Source organism: Pantherophis guttatus, chromosome 2 (assembly GCF_059756535.1).
Source record: "Pantherophis guttatus breed Tessera chromosome 2, ASM5975653v1, whole genome shotgun sequence".
Taxonomy (NCBI): Eukaryota; Metazoa; Chordata; class Lepidosauria; order Squamata; family Colubridae; genus Pantherophis; species Pantherophis guttatus.
The window spans coordinates 212924414-212942500 of record NC_142064.1 but is presented as its reverse complement, the minus strand read 5'-3'; the positions used below and the strand labels follow the sequence as shown (position 1 = coordinate 212942500).

The 18087-nt window shown below is 34.2% G+C and overlaps 1 protein-coding gene across 30 annotated transcripts in view; it reads left to right on the top strand.

Annotated features, from left to right (window-relative positions):
* Positions 1-18087, top strand: part of PBRM1 (polybromo 1) — a 60575-nt gene that overhangs the window by 19297 nt on the left and 23191 nt on the right. For 19 of the 30 annotated variants that reach the window (XM_034439077.3, XM_034439048.3, XM_060688397.2 and 16 more), the window contains 14 exons: positions 1024-1119; positions 4325-4416; positions 4653-4869; positions 5470-5611; positions 6070-6167; positions 7317-7593; positions 8778-8883; positions 10536-11178; positions 11619-11830; positions 14517-14702; positions 15491-15648; positions 16332-16598; positions 16909-17054; positions 17468-17625. In XM_034439077.3, the coding sequence (XP_034294968.1) occupies positions 1024-1119; positions 4325-4416; positions 4653-4869; positions 5470-5611; positions 6070-6167; positions 7317-7593; positions 8778-8883; positions 10536-11178; positions 11619-11830; positions 14517-14702; positions 15491-15648; positions 16332-16598; positions 16909-17054; positions 17468-17625 (2798 nt within the window). The remainder of the gene's footprint in view (positions 1-1023; positions 1120-4324; positions 4417-4652; positions 4870-5469; positions 5612-6069; positions 6168-7316; positions 7594-8777; positions 8884-10535; positions 11179-11618; positions 11831-14516; positions 14703-15490; positions 15649-16331; positions 16599-16908; positions 17055-17467; positions 17626-18087) is intronic. The other 11 variants (XM_087887742.1, XM_060688398.2, XM_060688396.2 and 8 more) reach the window with 1 other exon arrangement.

Genomic DNA, 18087 nt, shown 5'->3' with positions numbered 1-18087 from the left:
GATCTGTGTTACTATTTCTTAGTTTTGATTTTTTTTAAAAATTGGGAAACATGGAATATTAAATGCTCCTATTATTAGGGCTATGCATAACATTCAAACGAAGTGTATTTGCAATGTATAGGACCAGTTCATTGCAGAAGCCTGTCAGACAATATGGCTGTTTTATTAATTTGCTTCTGCTCTCATATGTTGCAATGCATCTCTTTCGACAGACACCCTCTTAATCTGTCTGTCCACTTTTCATAGGTTTCAACTTTCTTAGTGAATTTATGTCTAGATTTTCCCATATATTCTATATCTATATACTGGCTGGGTAATTCTGGGAATTGAAGTTCATACATCATAATGTTTACTAAGATTGAGAAATACTGGTTTATATTATATAGTCCAAGCTGAGTTATTAAGTTACATTATGAATGAGATCAGCAAAAAAAAAAAAAAGATGCAAAGTTTTAGAATTTAGTATTTCTTCCTAATTGTTGAACAGATTTGAATATATGAAAAATTGTTCACTAACATTTTTCTTTATGTTTTCTGAACTATGAAATAGCAGGCTTTAGTTATTTCTGTATTGCATAATTTGTTTTAAAATTGATCTCAATGTGTTTTTTTAATCTTTTGTCTTTAAAACTTAGTACAAAACACCCCAGCATCAATTAAGAGTGCTTTTACTTAATATATACTTGCAATATGATATACATTTTCTCTGGAGTTAAAATAACATAGTACTTAAAACTGACACTACTGTTTTTCCATGCATTCTTGACTCTGAAATCAATTGGATTTACTTCCAATAGATGGAATAATTTAACTTTAAAAATTAGCCCTATTATTATGCCTAAAATGTGTTGATTTTACAAACCTTAGTAATATTCAACCATATACTTATCTGTTTAGTGCAATGGTAGTCTTTTGTAGCTTTCAAAACTTACATAAAAGAGCTGAATTTTAATTGTGTATAATCTTGGCTTTTTGGTGGATTTCTTCTTTTCACTGTCTGTGCCTTATTTTTTCTCCAAAAAGGACTGCAAATCTGACTGCTTCCAAGCTAACAAGCCCTTCCTCACAGGGTAAAGGCAGTGTTGTTGATGAAAGAAATTCTGCTAATAAATATTACCGGTGAGTCCTTAGTATCTAGATATAGTTCAATCAGTTAATCTTTTCAACAGGTTGGTTTACCCCTTAAATATTGTTAGCTTTATATGTATGTAGCAAAAAGTAAGCATTTATTTTAAAAATAAATGCCAGAAGTATGGCCTCATTTGGTAACTTCCATCATTATAAATATTTATGGTTTTAATAGAGATGTATTACGTTGCTTTTTATCAAAGTTATAATTGCTAATTAGGAGCTGCCCAGAGTTTAATATAAGATGGGTGGCTATATAAATGTGTTAAATAATAGATGGTTCATGTATTGTAGGCATCAGTTTCCTTTAAATATTCTGAATGAGCTCACTATCAAACTACCCACAAAGGAAGGTGAATCTGTACCAGCTTCTACTTGTGTAGCTTCAGAACTCTCAATTGATCCAATTATTGTTTGTTTGCTTATTTATTTTTTTGCTGGTAGATGACTGGATTTTTAAATTATAATTGAAAAGCCAATAGTGCTCTCTTCAGATTGCTTTGAGAAGTTCTCTTTTCTTCAATTACTATCATCTGTATGCTATAGAACTTTCCTGACAACTGCCAGGGATGAGGAGCATGTGCAATAATCACCTATTGGTTGTGTCATAGAAAAGGTCATATCAAATTTAAACATGAAATATTTCCCTGCAAGGGATTGGTATAGTTATGTTTTCTGAATTTGAACAAGCCAAGCTTGATACTAACTCACTCAGTGCAAAGAGCCAGTATTGTAGAAATTAGGGGTCTGTAGTGCATCAGGCAGATTAATTGTCTTGCTAGCCGGCTCACTGAACCCAAAAGATAAGAGGATGATGGATTACCTGCTTTAGTTTGAAATCAGAGTTGCTATGTTCCATCAGTTAGTAGATTAATCAAATGAACATTGTTAAATTTATTATAGACAGCCTTATATAATAAATTGTAGGTGGCAGATAGGATGTTAGAAAAAAACTTCACTGTTCATATTAGGAAGGGATTAATGCCTCTCTTAAGATGACATTTATAACCTAAAATACCATACAAAATAAGCAGTTCCTTAAAAATAGTGTACTTTCTATGATTTAATAAATATCTGGATTTTTTAATATTGTAGAGCATTACATCAATTATGAAGAACTTCATAGATTTTGCTCTGTGCCTTCCTTATCAGCTTAAAAATGGTTCTTCATAGATGAAGTTCTTTATTGCTGAAAATCTGATTCAGTTTAAATGAATAAGAACGTACCATATTTTTCGGAGTATAAGATGCACCTTTTCCCTCTGTAAAAGGGGGTGAAAATTTGGGTGCATCTATACATCGAATGTAGCCCCGCCCACCCACTGACCCCCACCCTTTGGCGTCTGCCTCCCAGCAATTTACCTCCTTGCAGCAAGCAGCAAGAAGAAACAGCCCATTTCAGCTTCAGCACAGCCTAATTAGCACAAATTGATTGCCTCCTGACTCTCAACTGGCTGCAGGGATTGCCATTGCCTATTGCTGCGTGGGCCTCTGCTGCTTGCTGCAAGGAGGTAAATTGCTGGGGGCAGATTTTTTTTTTTTTATGCTAAGCAAGCTATGCTGAAAACAAAAATGAAAGTAAAGCAGGCTATTTGCTGTTTGCTACAATGAGGCAAAATTGCTGGGAGGCAAGAGGCAGATTTCTTTTTCTTGTTTTCCTTACCAAAAAAGGTAGGTGCGTCTTATAGTCCGGAGTATTTTATACTCTGAAAAATACGGTAATATGTCTGCCTTTTACCTGTTAGTTCTAAATAGCAGCAATTATTTTATATGTTGCACTTTCCATGACAATTAAAATACAGTAGATACAGTATTTATAAAAGAACTCATAAATCATAAAATATAAAAGTTAATTATTTTAACTGTTGCTTAAAATAAAGCACAATGTACAGTATTTGAAAACATCAGAGTTATGATTTTGGTTAGAGTTAACAAACTCAAGTTCCATAATGTGAGAAACAATACAGTATTGCCAGATAAATACTAACATGACTCTCCTACAATGTAAACTAGGTATATTATTCAGGTAAGAATGTCCAGGCTCTCCATTCCTTTTCCTCATTGTTCAGGAAAAAGGGAATGTTCATCTAAATCAGTGGTTTCCAATGTGGCGCCCACACCCCACAGAGGGGCAATTTGATTTTTAATGGGGGAAATTTGGAACCTTGTTTAAGCCAAGCTAATGGCCTTTTAGGCTTCCTCTGAGTGAGTAGGAGATCATTTTTGAATAGTAAGAATTATATGTCACAGGGAAGGGCATCAGGATTTTAGAGATGCTTAGGTGGGGCATGGCCAAAAAAAGGTTGGGAACCACTGATCTAAATCTAATGCATTTACTTTCTCAGTAGAATTCCTTTCAGTTCCCCTTTTTAACTAACTCGGTAGAAAGTACACATTTCTCTCAAAGACCAAAGAAAATTACCCATGTCTACGTATCCATCATGAAGCAAACTCAACCTTTTTCTTCTTCTTTTGTACCTCTCAGGAAAGAAAAGAATTGACCTACACTATAGCTGTGTTGAAATATTGAGCTTGCTTTGGACTAAGTAGCATGTAATATCAAACATATTCCTTTTCTTTTAAGGTAGTGTAGCAATAGTGCTTAAGAATATTGTCCCAAAGGCTACTGTATTATTTTCTCATCTGGCTTTCAAATCCGTCAGAAAAGGAACCTTACATAAAATGAAAATGTCTACATTTTTGACTTATAAAAGTTGCCAAGTGTCAGGGCCGAAAACCAAGGAAGACACATGGTGATTCTTCCAAGCTAAATTCTCTATTGTTTCACATGCATAGATATAATCTTGCCAGATTGAGTACTCTACTATCTGCATCTACAATATACTTCATAAACTATTAGGGAGAGGCTGTCTTCACCTTCTTTGTCTCACACATAATATCTTGATTGAGTTGCCTCTCTCTGAAATGCATCCCCTCCCTCTTGGGAATCCACTATTTTACAGTATGTTAAACTTGCAAGAGACTTCTAGAAAGGCAAAAGAGCCTTGCGTTAGCCCAGCATAGAGATTCTGTGTTTATAATAAAAAATAAACGTTCATAGCAAGAGCTAACCTTCAGTTCTGCCTGTATTTGCTATACTGTGCCAGTATAGCTACCATTTTAAAAGTAGATGCATATACTCCCGTTCTCAGGGATTTTTTCATTTATTACCTGTCTTTCCTTTAAAAATTCACAGTAACAAAAGAGCTGTACAAGGCGATCGTTTATCAGCAATAACCATGACACTGCAATATGGATCTGAAAGTGATGAAGATGCTGTTTTAGCTGGTAGGAATTGAAGAAGCATTGTTCATATCTGCTAAGAAATTTGTATTCCATTTGTTTTTCTTTGAGATTAGAACTTTGTTTAAAAATATGAGATATACATTCAAATGTTGTCATTTTACGAATTGAAATTATTAAATCCCACTCACACTTCGGCTCTCTTTAGTCAATTTAGAACATATGAACAGGGAAAGGAGAAAAATACAGTAACGACATATGTTTCTGTTCGTCATTTCTAGCTGCTGCCCGTTATGAAGAAGGAGAATCTGAAGCTGAAAGTATTGCTTCATTTATGGATACATCCAATCCTCTCTATCAACTTTATGATACAGTTAGAAACTGCCGAAACAATCAGGGTCAACTTATATCGGAACCCTTTTTTCATTTGCCCTCAAAGAAAAAATATCCTGATTATTATCAACAAATCAAAATGCCTATTTCATTGCAGCAGATCAGGTAAAATGGTATTCTGCATTTTTACATATTTTAAATTTGTTGTTTTAAAAACAGAAAGGAAAAAATATTCTAAGATACTATGCCATTACTATAAATACCAAAATAATTCTATTTATTTATTTTTTTTGTTTATTTGATTTTTAAACCATCCAACAATGAAGACCCTAGGTCCATGATGGCGAACCTAAGGCCTGTGTGCCAGAGGTGGCACGCAGCGCCCTCTGTGGGCACGTGAGCCGTCGCCCCAGCTCAGTTCCGCTGTGCATGTGCACGCGCCTCCCGCCAGCCAGCTGGTCTTCGGGTCTCTGCCGTGGATGCGCGGGGGCGGGGTGCATATGTATAGGGATGGGGCGCATGCGCAGGGGGCATGTGGGGGTGGAAATGCATGCACAGGGGCGCACATGCATTGCATTTTGGGGGTTTAGGCCTGTGCATGCACATTCGTGCACGCACGCTTTGGGCACTCGGTCCGGAAAAGGTTAGCCATCACTGTCTTAAACCCTCAGGTAGAAATTAAATGTGAGATTGGGTGAAAAAATATTTTGTACTATACAAAAAAGAATTTTTTGCAGCAGAGATAAAAGATTGTCTTTTCTACAGAACAAAACTGAAGAATCACGAATACGAAACCCTTGACCATTTGGAATGCGATTTAAACTTGATGTTTGAAAATGCAAAGCGTTATAATGTTCCAAATTCAGCCATTTATAAGAGAGTTTTGAAAATGCAACAGGTTATGCAGGTAAAATTCGCACTCTGTCTCTGGGGCTTATATTCAAAGGGGTTAGTATTTGGTTCATTCATTATCTAAACTGGCAGAAACTATTGTCTTTAAAAATCTTTTTTTCTCTACTTAGTAATGAAAATTGTTCCCAATGTTTAATTGAGCATCATCTTACACACTTTCTCAAGGATCACTTTTAGTGGTCCTATGCTGGTTAATGTTAATAAATCATTATGTGATGGTATTTTTAAGCATAATTTTACTAAATTAATTGTTGTAGAATGGTTTATTTAGGTAAAGGTCCAATTTAATGTTTTCCCATGATACAAATGAACTAGACATGCTTTATTTGAAACTTTTCCTCAACGCATGAAACTGATATTTTTATCCTTGCAGAATAAATGTAGCTGTTTAATATTCATGCATTTTAACATATTCAATCATGTGAATTGGATCTATGATTGGTTACATTTCAGACAAAGAAGAAAGAGCTAGCTAGAAGAGATGAAATTGAGGATGGAGATAGTATGATATCTTCTGCCACATCAGATGCTGGGAGTTCAAAAAGAAAAAGGTATTTGCTACTAGTATATATATCTGTGTTTGGGACAACAGTAGTTTGCTTTAACTCTCAATTATTCTCACCAAGTATCTCATCAGTAATGTCTTTAATACAAAAAAATGCATAGCTTAATTATCTGCTATATTCTGTTGAAATTGTGTACAATCTTTCCTTTTAAACACAATACATAATTCTGAGAAGCATAATTTATAGAACTATGCAAAGTATTAGAAAGAGCTCCTCAGTTTAAAAAAAATGACACAAATCACTTTTCATAGAAACACTAAAATAATTGTGTCTTTTGAAAATCTGCTACAATTGCTTCAGAAGCTAAACCTGCATAATTGTATGGGCACATCTTTGCTACATAAGTATTGTCTGTGCAAAAAGACACACACAGAGAGATAAACAAAAACAGCTTTCAAAGCAGCCATGAAAGTCTTACAAAGAATTGTACTTACTTATCTTTAAATTGATGTATGTGGCTGCTAATCTCACAAATGTGAGTGGCTAACAACACATTAAAACAGTTTTAAAAAATTGTCAGGAATGAAGAAAAACCAGTAAATGGTCACTGAGGGCAAACTTAAAACAAAATAATTAACATAGAGCTTTCAGCTGGCCATCTCACCATGTACGTTGCACATCCAGGCCCTCAATGCTTTACAAAAGGCCAGCAGGGTCAGAACAATCTGATTTTAGGAAGTTTGGCAAGTGATGCAACTGGTTCCATAAGAGGGAGTGGTTTTGCATGTCCCATGCAATGGTGCTGTTAGCCCTGGAGCCCATCTGACAGGTGAGACTTTTAGGGAACAACTAGTACCTTGAATGCTACTGGAAAGTACATGAGTCCATTGTGGCTTTTGGAGCAGAAGTATAAAATGGAAGTATTGAGGTGTTCCTATAATTGCCCATGCTGTTGCAGTTTCCAGATGGCCTTCATGGGCAACTCCATCTAGAATGCATTACAATGAATCCGCTTAGGAGATGATTATGGCATGAGTCACTCCTTTTTACTTTATTTATTCATTTATTCATGAATACATACTCTAGATAATATATAATCTAATAAATAGATTTTCATTGAAGAAAACAACAAATGATTCTGGTTGCATAGACCAAGATTAAAGTAGTCTTTTTCTCTCTCTTTAAACTGAATAGTAAGAAGAATATAAAGAAACAGCGAATGAAAATCTTATACAATGTTGTTCTTGAAGCACGAGAACCTGGAACAGGCCGAAGGCTGTGTGAGCTGTTTATGGTGAAACCTTCCAAAAAAGACTATCCAGATTATTACAAAATTATTTTGGAACCAATGGATTTAAAAATAATAGAACATAATATCCGTAGTGACAAATATGCTGGAGAGGAAGCTATGATAGAAGATATGAGGTTAATGTTTCGAAATGCGAGGCATTATAATGAAGAAGGCTCACAGGTATACCTGAAGGAAAGATATTTAAAAAGTTATCCCTATTTCCCTTAGCTTACTCTGTAAATTACCATAAATAAAACCTATTTTGGAGTTTTAGTATATGAATTTCACAATATTTTTTATACTTGTGTAGGTCTCCTTGTGTAAGTTTTGTTCGAAGCTGCCTATACATTTTTAAAGATCTTAACCATGAGGGTTTTTTGTTTTGTTTTTTTGGCAAAGGATAGGATACAAATGGTTGCAGTTACTAGGATTGTTTAGTCCTTTAGAAATAATTCTCAGTGTATTGCATCAGATTATTGTTTGCAATCAAATTATTGCTTGATAGTAATCTGCAAATCAGTTTATCATGTTGATTCTGAAATAATAGATTACAGTGGTACTTCGGTACTCTAATTGGTTCCAGGAGGTGCAATGAGTACCAGACAGATTTTTCCCATAAGGAATACTGTAATAAGTCACAAGGCAGCCAACACAAACAAGTTCTAGCTTGTGTGGTGAGAACCAAACCAACGGTGAGTGCCGCGTCAAAATACAGTTTCAAACCAGTTGAGTACCATGATACCACTGTACCAACCAGGCTACTTGCTACTAGCAATTTTACCTGCATGAACTTTTAAATGCTATCCTTCTTTAATAGCAAAGATTAATAGCAGATTCGATGGATTATTTAGCTTCTCATTGGTCCTGAATCATTCAGCTTTACAGTACTGGTTTTGGGTATTTTAACAAAAAGGATTAAAAACAAGTTCCTATCTACTTTTTTTACATTATATGTAACTTTGTAATACTTTCTTTAGGATATGAAATAACCAGTATTGTGAACATGGAACATAAGAATCTAATGAATAAAATTTTGGAATGAGCCTCTAAATCTCACTTAAGGCCTTTCACATTATACATACTTATTCTAGAAAGATGCTCTTAGATTTACATTTAGGGGGCTAGAGTAGGCCTACCTGCTGCCAATTTCTTAGTACAATTTAAGGAATAATACTTTAACCCTTAAATATATTATACGTATTTATTAATCAGCCTCCTGGCCATTACCATTCATGCCATTAATGGATATGTACACCAGTGCTAGCTAAAACACCAAGTTTACATGGTTAAAAAGCATATTTACATATAAATTTGTTGCTTTATACATTTTAATTATGAATTAATTTTTTTTTTATGATTAATAGGTTTACAATGATGCTCATATTTTGGAGAAAATTCTTAAAGAAAAAAGAAAAGAATTGGGACCTCTGCTTGAAGATGATGAGATTGCTTCCCCTAAATTAAAGTTAAGTAAGTAATGCTGGTGAATTTTTATTTGAATAGGTAATGTTTATACTGTGGATGGAAAGCTTGTTGCATAATTGAAATAGGTTATTTGAAATACAAACTGAATATATTTGTAAACTTTTGCTTTCTTTTTAAATATAATCGAGAAAGATGCATAAACAAAAATCAATGAGTTAATAACATCTGTTAGCAACAGCAATAGCTCTTAGACTTATATACCACTTCATAGTGCTTTATAGCCCTCTCTAAATGGTTTACAGAGTCAGCATATTGTCTGCAACAATCTGGGTCCTCATTTTACTGACCTTGGAAGAATGGAAGGCTGAGGCAATCATGAGCCAGTCAGAATTGAACTCCTGGCAGTGAGCAGTAAGTCAGCCTGCAATACTGCATCCTAACCATTGCGCTACCGTGGCTCTTGAGAATGACTGTTATTACTCATTTATTTTTGTTGTTTATGAATCTTTCTCAATTATATTGAATTTTTGCTTGCTAATCTTTTGCTTGTTTATAAATCTTTCTCAATTATAGTGAATCTTTTGCTTGCTAAGAGAGATAACTCACAGTATTAGGATCCTAATAATTTGATCCAAATAAACTACATGTATTAAATTCATATGCTAGATTTCTGGATATAGGACATTCTAACAACTAATGTTAGATTAAGGCAATGGTGGACAATAATCCAGCCTTCTAAGATTTCAGATAAATGATGTCTTCCAGAGACCGAGCTGCTCCCATTCTCATCCTTGAAAACTTGGAAAATACGCTAAAATGAGGCAAGACTCTAAGGCACTTTTGAGATTTTAGGGAAATACATTATAAGCAATGGTGGAATGCTGCCAGTTTAATAACCGGTTCGCTGAGCATGCACTTTGTGCTGAAAATGGAGCATTTAGAAGCTCAGCTGCTTACCTTCCAAGTCAGCAACGGTAAATAGAACAGCGAGGGGAGGGGAATCAGCTGTGCTGCATGATTGAGATGAACTAGAAAGCAGGGAATAAGGATAGGATAGGGTGGGGCCCGGTGGGCGGGGCCAGCTGATTGTTGGAGCTACCAGTTCGCCGGAACTGGTTTGAACCAGCTGAATTCTACCTCTGATTATAAGTGATATTTATAAAGAAGTAATTATTATTAAAACTGTGTTTTGTTTTAACTTTGTAGAATCATACTTGGCTTTAATAGCATTTACTGTAAACATTTAATACTGAACATGGCTTTAGTTAGTAATATAAATTGTTAATGATTGAGAGATAAATATTAGTTTTATAGTTAGTGGTTAGTGCCATGACCCAGAAGTTTCTAATGTTTATGAAACAGGACTCATACATAGGTTTTAGCCTTATTTTTTTGTGCAGTCAAAATTATATGTAATGAAGAATCTCTAGCTGTGGATATAATTATCTGTTAAATTCCTGTGATCATAGTGTCTAACAAGTATGCCTTTTACTTTTGACAAAAATAATGTGACCCTTGTAGTAGTTTTTCTCTCACTACTTTAAATATACCATGTCATGTGTTCCATTCTTAGCGAACATTTAGAGTATGTTATAAAGTATGAAAAGTCTTATCAATTAGATCTGTCTGATCAGAAATCCTATTAATATTTGAGCAACCAAAGTTGCAAATGGCAAAATTTAGCTTTATCTCCCTAGGTAGAAAAACTGGCATCTCTCCTAAAAAATCAAAATATATGACTCCAATGCAACAGAAGCTTAATGAAGTATATGAAGCTGTGAAGAACTATACAGATAAACGAGGTAGAAGACTCAGTGCTATTTTTCTACGACTTCCATCACGGTCAGAGCTTCCTGATTATTATCTGACAATAAAAAAGCCAGTTGATATGGAGAAAATCCGAAGTCACATGATGGCCAACAAATATCAGGATATTGATTCTATGGTTGAAGATTTTGTAATGATGTTTAATAATGCCTGCACTTACAATGAACCAGAATCCTTGATTTACAAAGATGCACTTGTGCTACATAAAGTTTTGCTTGAGACTAGAAGAGATATAGAAGGGGATGAAGATTCTCATGTCCCAAATGTAACTCTGCTGATTCAAGAACTTATACATAACCTTTTTGTCTCTGTAATGAGTCACCAGGATGATGAGGGGAGATGCTATAGTGACTCTTTAGCTGAAATTCCTGCTGTTGACCCTAGTTTCCCAAACAAGCCTCCTTTGACTTTTGATATCATACGAAGGAATGTAGAGAATAATCGCTATAGAAGATTGGATTTGTTCCAAGAACATATGTTTGAAGTACTGGAACGTGCAAGGAGAATGAACCGGTTAGTAGTATTTACTTTTGCTGTGACTATGACTAAAATAAAAAAAAGCCCTTTTTATAATAAAGCATTTATAAGACGTGGGAAATGATTGATTTATAAATGTTGTGAAGAAAATTCTTAATTTTTAAAAGCCTTCGAAGGTTTTACATGTCTATTTTGTGTACAAGCTTTGATTAAAAAATAGACTTCATTCTGATTGGAATTTTCTTGTGACATTTAGATTACTGCATTATCACTTAAAATAATACTGATATTTAGTTTTAGATGTTCCTCAGTAATTTAAATATTTTTAAAAAACTATTTAGATTGCAGTTTTTTTATTTCATTTCATTTTGACATTTCTCATTACATCCAAAGCAGGACCCGAAAAACAGCAGATGGAAATTCAAGTTATTACATTTTATATGTTAGCATTTTGCATATTATTCTTTTCCTTAAAGGACGGATTCAGAGATTTATGAGGATGCTGTAGAACTTCAGCAGTTCTTTATTAAAATCCGTGATGAACTCTGCAAAAATGGCGAGATCTTGTTATCACCAGCTCTTAGTTACACTACTAAACATCTACATAATGATGTAGAAAAAGAGAAGAAGGAAAAACTTCCCAAAGAAATGGAAGAGGACAAACTTAAAAGAGAAGAGGAGAAGAGAGGTAATTGTATGGTGTATATTGTGACACTTCTATTAATATATAATCATTTATAAGAGGAGATTGGATGAAGATTGATTTCTATTATCAATATAGTTTACAAAATGGTCACTGTAGAATAAAGAATAATTAATTATATAACTTTAAATATAGGGGAGTCTCTTTTAAAAAATCCTATCTTTATAATTCAGCTCTCATTTACCTTCAGGTTTTGATACTTTCAATGAAAATAATTTTAGTGATATTTCACAGTAATATATTTAAGATTAGTTGTTTGACAGCCACTTTTTTGCAGCATCAGTAACTCAGCTTCTTCAAACTAGCTGTACAGAAGATAAGAATAGTTTTGTGTCAAGTTGTTTGTATAACCTCATATAGCTTCTCTATATTATCGATTCAGAGAGTATATCAGTAAGACCACAGCCTGACTTCAGGCTAGATTTGGAATTCAAGTTTTCTTTTTTTTTTCTTTTCTTTTTTTAAGTTTTATTAACATAAACAAACATAAAACACAAATACATGTAAACACTTATACATTAACAAAGAGTCAATCGACTAACTTCTAGAAAACCTTCGCATCGGTGATTAATGTCCATTTAACCAATTTTCCTTAATCATACTATTTACAAATTCACTTGCTTATACCTTGATATATTCATTGAAGTTCAGCAGTATCTTTCTACAAACATATTAACCATTTATTTATACAATCCTACGGCTCATCTCATGTATCTATTTCTGCAATTCTTGAGTTATGTTCTCCTAATGTCCTATGTTGTTGGCCCTATCCTTCTGGAATTCAAGTTTTCTTACTGTGTTGGATTTATGTAAGATTAGATATGCAAAGACAGTGAGTAGCCTACAACGGGGAAATGATTAAGCTAAATTTATTCTGGTAAATATACAGACTAAGATATCAGGCTAGAAACCAGATGACTCTGAGTTCTAAATCCCTCACAAAGCCAGCAGGGTCAGTCAGTCCTGTCATTTTCTCTCAGTCCTAGGAAGGAGGCAGTGGCAAAACCACTTCTGAAAAACTGCCAAGAAAACTGCCGGGACTTTGCCTAGACAGTCTTCAAGAATCGGACATAATTGAACAGAAGGAAAATAAATAGAATATGTTTAGCAGTCCATTAATATTTATGACTGTAGTAAGCTGGCATTTTGCTAATGCTATTTAGAAGACCAAAGAATATATTGTGATATAAGTGTTTGCAAATGCATGCAACTTCCCCTGTTCGCATTGCCAGTACAGCAACACTGTAAATAAAAACTCCATATTTATATTCTGAGCTAATTTACTGTATTTTCATTAGAGGAACAGACAGGCTTAACATGAAAATAATACGTTTGGGTTGATATTTTAATGGTAATATAAGCTATAATTAATAGCTATATAGCTTCTATATAGCTATAACAGATAGCTTCTATAATAAACTTATAGCTTATAACCAATATTACTGTTACACCTCTAATTTCCAAATACTTCGTTTCATCACAGGAGCCTTCATATCGTTCTCTGAATCACTTATCTGAGTGATCTTTGTCATGTGTATAATTCATTTGTGAAGAAATGGTTTATTAAAACTAAAATTTGCAAATCAACATGCTAAAAACTTGCAGTTCAATCATAGGAAGAGAAGTCTATCAGAATTATTTATACTGCCAGGTGGAAAGTGCCTTTACTGTGCATTTTTACCTCCACAGCCCCCCGCCCCCAAAACACAAAACTTTGGAAACTTCATCCATTATCATTCAGTGTATACTTTATTCTATTTGGGGGGAAATTGCTCTGTCCTGCTTTCTGGTAAGGCAAGACTTGATTCATGCATCATATTAGTGAATAAACTAATTGCTTGAATTTACTCAACATCAAAACCAAATAACCATGCTATGGTTAAATGTGATGTATAATGTCCCTTTCGCCTTACAGAAATTTGAATACAGGTAGTCCTCAATTTACGAACACAATTGAGGCCAAAATTTATGTTGCTTAGTGAGAAATTTGTTAAGTGAGTTTTGCCTCATTTACGACTTTTCTCGCCACATTTGCTAAGTGAATTACAGCAGTTCTTAAATTAATAACATGGTTGTTAAGTGAATCTGGTTTCCCCACTTGTCGGAAGGTTGCAAAAGGGGATCACATGACTCCAGGACACTACAACCGTCATATATGTGAGTCAGTTGTCAAGTATCCGAATGTAAACCACATGACCATGGGGATGTTGTAACTGTCATAAATGTGAAAAATGGTCATAAGTCATTTTTTTCAGTCCCATTTTAACTTCGAACGGTCACTAAGTGAACTGTTGTAAGTTGAAGACTACCTGTATTGCTTGAGATGGCTAGCATAAGTGATAAATGTTGGATATGGATCCAGCACTTAAATCCCACTTAAACATAAATTGATTTTGAAACAGTTATTAACCTTTGGTCCAATCTACTTCAAAAAGCTTTTTGGATAAAATGAGAAGAGACCTCCCATGTATATTGCCTTGAGTTTGTGGTGATAAAGTAGGATATAAATATACTAAACAAATAAAAATAAATTCGTTGAATAAAACTTTTCAAGAAAAAGACCATCCAGCATCCCCAAAGGCAGCACGCAAAATATTACAAAGTAAAGAGTCCTGTAAGCCCTTAAACTGAGTAGAAATAATTTCCCGTGCTTTCTTGTATGTTGAATAAGAAGCTGAAAAGAGTGAAGATACTTCTGGAGGATCAGGACTATCTAATTTACACAGAACATACAGCCAAGATTGCAGCTTTAAGAACAGCATGTACCATGTTGGAGACTATGTATATGTTGAACCTGCAGAAGCTAATTTACAACCTCATATAGTCTGCATAGAACGATTGTGGGAAGATTCAAATGGTAAGGAGTATTAGTTTTTGTAAAAAATGTTTTTAAGATTAAAAAACAACAACAACAAAGTACTGTATATATACCTTGATTTCAGAAAGATAACTAAAGTTTAATCATATAGAACCAAGGACAGTAGCTCCCATCAGTAATTTTATAATTTGAATATCTAGCACTATTCAAATAATAAAGTTCCTTGTATGATTGTTAAGACACCGTCATGAAGTTAAAATAGTAGGTTGATGGATTTTGAAATAATTCAGAACAAGAAACCATTGTCTGGGAATCAGCTGGTCCTTCATTTTTTATTCCTTTGGAGTGGTTCAGAGAAACAACTCCACCTGATTTCATTTCATATTCCCCTTTTGGCATGAAGAGGAGGTGGTTGTTGTCAAATTGTGTATGATTGGTATAGGTTCCTGTTGCTGTTCTCTTTAGGATCACGGTAAACAATAACCTCTTTTTTTAACTTGAGTTCCTTCACAGGGAACTTATCATTGATTCATTCATAAAATTAAATGTAGTTGTTACTTCTAGTGTTACTTCTTTTAAGGTGGGTGCAGGCTCAAAAGTTGTCTACTTTTTTTTCAAATTCATCCAAATACTTTGAGTGTACTAATTCTGAAGATAACAGACATAAAATAATATATTTCATTGGCTAGATATATTCTGTGCAAAGCTTCAGACAGCTACCAGAAGAACACTATAATTGTCTAATATAAAGTGACCTTAAAATTATTATGATAGTTTTCTACTATAACTTTATTTTCTGTGGGTGCTAAACTTTATCTTGTTTTTAGGGGAAAAATGGTTATACGGCTGCTGGTTTTATCGACCAAATGAAACATTCCATCTTGCCACCAGAAAATTTTTGGAGAAGGAAGTGTTTAAAAGCGATTATTATAACAAAGTTACAGTGAGCAAAATTCTAGGCAAATGTGTGGTTATGTTTGTTAAGGTGAGAAGAATCTAATTTAACTGATTTTCTATTTGCCTCTTACATTTGGGAATGGAACAAATGGGGAAACTGGCCCTGTCATTGTTGCCTACAATTTCTTCTAGCATGACAGTGCTGGGGTTATTTAGCAATATCTGGAGAGTCATAGTGTCTCTCTATAGAAAGTAAATTGTAAATAGTGTCTAATTTATAGAAGTTAAGACACAAGTGATTAGGGGAAAAATAGTTTATTTGAAGGAAGAGAGAGAGGATAATGGGCACTAGTTCAAGTTGGGATTTTTGACAAAGAGGTTCAAAAATTCCCCTTGTATTGTAATGGATGTTTTGTAAGAGAAAAAAGAGAAAAAGCCATGTTTGTTTTGAGTTTCCTGAACGTAGCCTTATCCCTCTATATAACTAAAACATTTAGGTTTGGAGTGGCTTCTAATACTGTGGTACTAGATTATAAACATACTTCATGGGAAGACAAAGGCTCAGGAATAGGACAAGATAGAATCGGTGGGCGGGGGGGAATCCTTTCTCATTTGTTAAAACTCAACACTGCTGTCCCCTTGAGAGGCCTGAATTGCAAAAAGCATCCGTTTAATTACTCTATTCGATAGTGTTTTAATAAAATGCTGGTCGTTTTCTGCTCTGTATGTTTGTGTGTATTGCCCTAATTTTCATTTCTTTCTATCTTGCAGGAATATTTTAAGCTATGTCCAGAAAACTTCAGAGATGAAGATGTCTATGTTTGTGAATCACGTTATTCTGCAAAGACAAAGTCTTTTAAGAAAATTAAATTGTGGACTATGCCAATTAGTTCTGTACGATTTGTCCCTCGAGAAGTGCCCTTACCTGTAGTTCGTGTTGCATCAGTGTTTGCTAATACAGACAAAATTGACGAAGAAAAACATGCTGAAACATCGGAGGATACCAAAATTGGAGATAGCATTCTTAGTCTTGAAAAGGTATTTATTTAACGGGAAAGAGTTATTAAAGTGGGAATGTGAGTACCTTAAATTTATTTGGAGATGGACAATTCTGACTTTTTGATAGACTTCCCATACATTTTGATATTTTCATTATTTTTAGAGGCAAAAGGAATTGTATGTGTAGAGATAAATAAAAGTAATTTATACAGCATATATTGGACATCTATATGGACATTGGTGACCCTGCATAAACATTGCCTCTGGGTGTTGCAGAAGATTCCCAATAAATATTCTTTAATATCAATTGCATTACATTTCCTAGTTCATAAATATTTCTGTATTTCAGGATAAGGAAGATGTTCCAGTAGACATGTCAAATGGAGAACCTGCCTGTCACTACTATGAACAGCTTTGTTACAATGACATGTGGTTAAAAGTTGGAGATTGTGTCTTCATAAAATCACATGGTTTAGTCCGACCAAGGGTTGGCAGGTACAACTTTTTTTAAAAAGTGGTATAAATGTATAACAGTGGCTTGTATTGGGGTTGGTCTTCACCTAACAACCAGTGAGATTTGCTTAACAACTGCAGTGGAGAGAGCAGGGATTGCCATTGCTAAATGATGCAGTCACATGATGGCTCGCTTTACAACTGCATTGCTTAGCAACAAAGGTTCTGGTCCCAATTGTGGACATAAGTTGAGGAATACCTGCAGTTGCAGAATGTACGACAGCAAAAAGGAGTAAAACTGTCATATAATGCATTAATATCCTGAAGAAGATCTGTGTTTGGTTGATAAGAGTCAACAATGTTTTAAGTGCATAGTCAATCAATACAATAAGTGAAAGTAAATGTTAAAATTGAATTTGAAATACTTTGAAGCAGTGGTTTTTTTGTCTTTTCAGAATAGAAAAAATGTGGGTTAGAGATGGAGCTGCCTATTTCTTTGGTCCAATTTTTATTCATCCAGAAGAAACAGAACATGAGCCAACTAAAATGTTTTATAAGAAGGAAGTATTTTTGAGTAACTTGGAAGAGACTTGCCCAATGACATGCATTCTGGGTAATTAAACAATAAAATTAATTTTATTACTTTGTTTCAAATTGTACAGCTAAAAAAATGGTCACTTCTTTATATTAATAAAATTACTGCAAAATAAAGTTATATAACAATGACATTTCTTTAAAAACTAAGTTTTAGTTTATTAACAAGAAAGAAGAAATGGACTCTGTAATTCATCTAGCTCTTTTCTAGAGAAGCAACTTTTTGGAATGTTGGACAGCAGATACAGTTTTGTGTCTGCATTAAGGATACTCATTTGGTATCTGTTGAATCAATGACAGCATCAAGAGCTACATGTCATATTCGGAACCAATAGTTGTTTGCAGCACATGTGACATTAGTTGCTGTATTGGCTTATGAGTTCAACTAATCACCCTGATTGCTCCACACATTTTGACATTTCAAAATTTTCAGACATATTACAAATGCTATGCTATACATATTAATGAATAAAATACAGCT